We start from the raw sequence: 5,274 nt of genomic DNA, 5'->3' as shown, positions 1-5,274 counted from the left end.
AATGGATAGAAGCAGAACCGCTAGCCACCGTCACTGGAAAGCAAATGATAGAGTTCATGACCAAGAATATCTTGGCCCGTTTTGGCACTCCCAGAATCCTCATAAGCGATAACGGCACTCAATTCATCGCCGGTTCACGTCGGTGGCGCACCCCCAGGCCAACGGAAAAACTGAGATATCAAACAAAACCATAGTTAATGATTTGAAGAAAAGGTTACTCCGATCAAAGTCTTCTTGGGTGGATGAGCTCCCGACAGTGCTATGGTCATATCGCACCATGGCGAGATCAAGCACGAGAGAAACGCCATTCAGTCTAACTTACAGTACGGAAGCAGTCCTCCCATTAGAGATAATGGCCGGCTCCCTACGAACAGAGAGTTTCGAGGAAGCAGCTAACGAAGAAGGACGGCGCCAGGACCTGGACATGCTCGATGAAAAATGTGAGGCGGCACAGATGCGCCATGCACTGTACAAATCACGAAACGAGAACTATTACAACTGCCAAGTCCGGGTCAAGAACTTCAAAGTTGGAGAATGGGTGCTAAGAAAGAACGAGTCTAGCCACACTGAACCATTGCGGAAACTCAGTGTCATGTGGGAAGGACCGTACAAAATCGTGGAAGCCCATAAGAATGGTGCTTATGTCTTAGAAGCTCAGGACGGGCGTGCCATTCCAAGAACGTGGAATGCGCAAAGCCTGTGTCATTTTTATTCTTAAAAATGAGTGTTAAAGGTAGATTCAATGCTAGCAAAGGCCTTTTATATTAGTTTTGACATGTAAATGTAATCAGCAAAAATTACTTTACTACTTTCAGTCTTATTACGCTCTAATCAAAATTAGAGTAAACAGAAAGGGCAATTCAGATGCCCCTTATTTTCAAGCTTGAAAAACAAAATACAAAGGTTGTGTACATTTACCGTGTGGCAACAAGGACTAATCATCCAACGCCACACAAGCGAAATCGTTACAAGGACGCAGCCAGGGGGTTTTCATCAAAAAGGTTCATAGCATTTCCCCCAAAACATGTTCATCGATCACATCATAGCAAACATATAAAAGAACATGTGACATGAGTGTAGAAGGGTCATAACCTTCCACCAATAAGCAAAGCATAATCGGGTGAGCCTCAAAATGTCGATTTTGGCTATATCTACGGTCTTTAAGCAGCAAATTAGAACAAATTTCTCAAAGACCAGCTTTAATAAAGCATAAAGAGTTCACCAACAAAAGAACTCAGACCAGGGGTGTAAGTAAACCCTGCATAAATACCATGTGATGGCCAACATGAACCATCCATGAAGCAACTAAACAAACGAATATGTGCGGTAACAACAAACATTTATACCCACAAAAATAAAGTGAACATCGTTAAACGTGTTGGACTCCCAGACTTTCAGGCTGCTTCTAAAGGCAGCAAAGACAAAAAACAACAAAACAAGAAATAGAAAAATTGTTCACTACGATTACATCACAACAAATCAAAAGCGCTACTTGTGGGCAGGGGTGTTACCATCACCGGTAGAAGAACTTGGGTCAGGGCCAGACGCATCACTTTGTGCGTTTCGACAAAGATTGCGGAGCTCGGCCATGTCCAGACTACCCAGGCGGAGATAGCCAGCGATATCTATTTTAGTAAAAGTCTCATGGCATCTTCCATCACTTGGGTCTTGGTGGCCACGTCCACCTCAACCTCCGAATTAAACTCCCCGACAGTCACCAGTTCTTTTGCAGCTCTCTTTCCCTGCTCCACCCCCGCCGCCACACAATCCACCTACACCTGCACCAAACCCTAGAGAAACTGGGGGCTCTCGATCACCCGATCCACCACCCGGTTTAGCCCGTCGCTAAGGATCCAATAAATATCCCTCTCCAGCGCTCCCCTTGCGGCGTTCTCAGCAACCAGATGAACATCCAGTTCCGCCATCCGCCTGCTCAGACTGACGTTCACCAAACTCAGGGCCCCCACACGATCGTTCAGGCACCTCACCTCTTCCTCCAGCTTCGCCACTTGATCTGCCAAGCTTGTCTTCTCGAGCAGCACCACCTCCTGCCTGGCCTCCAAGCTACACTTGTCGGCTTCTAACTTCTCCACATGGGCCCTTTGCTCTTTGCATTCAATGTTTTTCTTGTCAGAGTCAGACTGGAGGGTCTCCGTATCGGAAATATGTTCGGCGGCAGCGACCAAGTAAGATGACACTTGGGTGGCGGCGTAGCGCAAGCCATTGGCCATATGCTCGTCTGATAGGACAGTCAAGGCCTCAGTGATAGCAGGAGGAAAAGCGTGCTGACACCACTTGAGAGTGGTGTCGTGATCGGAGACAAGGTATTGGGTAGTTAGCCTACAAGCATGCTTGTAGGCATCCAGATGAGAACCTACAATAAGGAGGACAATGGTGGTTTTACAAGAAGAAGTTGATGCGAGACCCTGCAATAAGGAGGACAACGATGGGAACAGGGCTAGTTTTCTCGGTGCTTCCTTCTCCCGTATGACAGGGCGGTTCAGTCGCCCTGGTTTGTGCCCCCTCCAGCAGTTTCGGAGGACTTTTATCGGGGGCACGGTTGGAACTCTTGGTTCCCCCTAGTAAGAAACTCAGATTACGTTTGTTACGAACGGGGGGGCTCGGTGCTAGCCGTCTCAGATCAACCACCGGAAGAGGTTTCCAAGAGAGCAAAACGCCTTTTGACACGGCGAAGACTCCTCGGCGATCCGAAAGGCGTATGATCCTTTTGAGAAGCGCCGGTGACAACAGTGTCTTGAAGCTCCAGATCCTCGCCGGTGAAGCGGCACTGTCGGAACCGACGGTGGCCTTGATTCCTTGACCAGAAGCGAGAGGTGGAAGAGCCTCTACAAGATCGACGTCATGGCACTGAAGTTCATCGTCGAACAGACCCTGAAGAGCTTTTTCTCCAAACAAAACAACCTCTTCCACACCTGGCAACAAAATAAAAGGTAACGACGGTTAAACAGAATGCCGATTTAAACGTGCTTTACCAATTTTTCAAAAAAAAGGGGGGGGGAGAGGATCAAGAGAAATACCCTCTTTCTCAATGAAGAACTCAGGCATATTCCCGCGAGCCCTCCAAGCAGCGCTCATTCTGCCGGCGGCCAAGAAGCAGTCAAGCCAATCTTCATCGGTGATGCTGATCTTCTCTAGGACATCAGCCAGTTCTTGATCAGCACCAAACAGTGTGGGAGTACAGTCGACGTACACATTATCCCTCGGGTAACTAAGCACCACGAGATCGTTGTTCACCCATAAAAACTTCTCATGCCAGTTCTTTTTGGACTTCTTATCATGGATAAGAGTGGGGACTCCCCGCCGATGAGAAAGAGTTTGAGTCCCCGACTGGGTAGAGGTATTAAAGAAGTGCTTGAAAGTTGGAACAGTCGGAAGGCGGCCTAGGGCATGGCAGAGGAGTTCGAAACCCACTATCTTGATTATAGTAATAGGGGTCAACTCTCTCACTGAAAACCCGTATTCCCGGATGAACAGGTTGAAGAAATCAGTCGTAGGCAAGCGCAGACCTGCCTCAAACAAGGCAATTGGGATGTCGACTTTGCCCTTAGGAGGACTGTAAAGTGATGCATCGGGTAGGCAATTGGAACGAACCCGAATCGGAACTCAAAATATTCCCATTCTTCGATGGTAAGATCTCTCCCCAAAGCACGAGTGGAAGCCATGGAAAATATGAAGGAAATGTTGAAAGGGTTTTTCTCAAGAACAAGAAGTCAAAGAGAGACAAGTAGAAGGTAAGGAGGAAACGCCAGGAAGAACAGAGCCTTGAATGCCACAAAAGGGGCAGTGAACCGTTTTCATGATGAAACCACCGAACAACGGCGATTTCACCATGCCAACTGCAAGCTGCCAGTAGCAGTCCACCACGTGTCCGTGAGTAGACCAGAACAACTCCGCTACGTCACGAACGCATAAGTCTACTGGCCTAAGGGACTTGTTAACGTTACCATGAACGGTCACGTTAAATGTAACGGAAATACAAACGAGACGTTATCTCGTCGGAACCTTGGCCAAGGCCCGGTCTTGGCCCAAGTAATTGTAACATCCCAATTTTTAAGACCAAAAATTTTGTTTTTACTTAAGTAACTTATAAAATTGTTTACTGAATTACAACATCGAATCATATCATTTCATAAAACCATAATCATATGTCTCAAAACCATATCGTAAAATAGTAACAATGTCAGAGTGCAATCCCAAGAATCTCATAATGCGGAAATCATGTGTGTGTGTGATGCGTTGCTACCGTGCCGGCTCCTTCCCCTTCAAGGAAGAGGTACCTGAAAACAAAACTGTAAACTGTAAGCACGAAGCTTAGTGAGTTCCCCCAACATACCACATTCCATAACACATAATGCCAATCCCTAGGTATCTTTCAACCGGTATCTGCCTGGCATAACTGGAAGCTGAGCTTCCCTTCGGTATCTTTCAACCGGTAACCGGGAGCTAACCTCCCCTTCGGTATACCGGTAACCGGGAGCTGACCTCCACTTCAGTATCTTTCAACCGGTAACCGGGGACTATTTCACCCCTACCACTACTACATAGTAATATAACACACTGCTAGGCATGCTTGGGTGTTGACGACCCCTTCGGTATCTTTCAACCGGTAACCGGGGACTATTTCACCCTTACTACTACTAACATATATCACAAAGCATCCTAGCACACAACATAATAGATAATGGCATACCAGATAATTATCACAAAGATAATCATCTAACAAAAAACTTCCTACTAGTGGATCGGCATTGTGGCCTTAGACCCACTTCTACTGGAAGGTAACTCACCTCAATGTCGTGAAGTGTCTGAACTGTCCTCGATGTTGGGATCAGCTCCTCTCAGACTCCTACTCATAACAACCTTCCTTAATTACCATTTCATACTCTTAACCTTTTCAAGGGTCAACTCAGGTCAAAGTGAAAGTCAAGGTCAACACCCTGGTCAAAGTTAACTTTTGGTCAAGGTCAACATCTGGTTGACTCAACTCGCCGAGTTGGTCCACCAACTCGTTGAGGTCCATAATCAACAAAATATTGGAACTTCGATCCTACTCGTCGAGTCTTTCAGGAACTCGCCGAGTTCTCCTACATACAGAATTGGGACCTTTTTGCTTTTGACTCACCGAGCTTGTCCATGAACTCGTCGAGTCTTTCTTCATACAAGTTGAAGTGTTTAGCCCTTGACTCGCGGAGTTCTTCCTTGAACTCATCGAGTTCTTCTTCATATAGGTTGGGATATTCCCTTGAACTCGCC

General features: G+C 46.7%; 1 protein-coding gene across 1 annotated transcript; it reads left to right on the top strand.

Moving 5' to 3' along the window:
• Nucleotides 1–277: 277 nt before the first annotated feature.
• Nucleotides 278–718, top strand: LOC145105600 (uncharacterized). Its single transcript, XM_079042696.1, has one exon. It carries the CDS (start codon nt 278–280, stop codon nt 716–718), a length of 441 nt encoding a protein of 146 aa, XP_078898822.1.
• The last annotated feature ends 4,556 nt before the right edge of the window (nt 719–5,274 follow it).

This window comes from Lactuca virosa, chromosome 4, assembly GCF_052849685.1.
Source record: "Lactuca virosa cultivar CGN04683 chromosome 4, Lactuca_virosa_CGN04683_v6, whole genome shotgun sequence".
NCBI classification, from domain to species: domain Eukaryota; kingdom Viridiplantae; phylum Streptophyta; class Magnoliopsida; order Asterales; family Asteraceae; genus Lactuca; species Lactuca virosa.
The sequence above is the reverse complement of the archived record's forward strand: the minus strand, read 5'-3'. Positions and strand labels throughout refer to the sequence as shown.

Bases quoted from the DNA above. Each gene is read 5' to 3' on its own strand.
- LOC145105600 (XM_079042696.1), top strand. From the start codon at position 278: ATGGCGAGATCAAGCACGAGAGAAACGCCATTCAGTCTAACTTACAGT.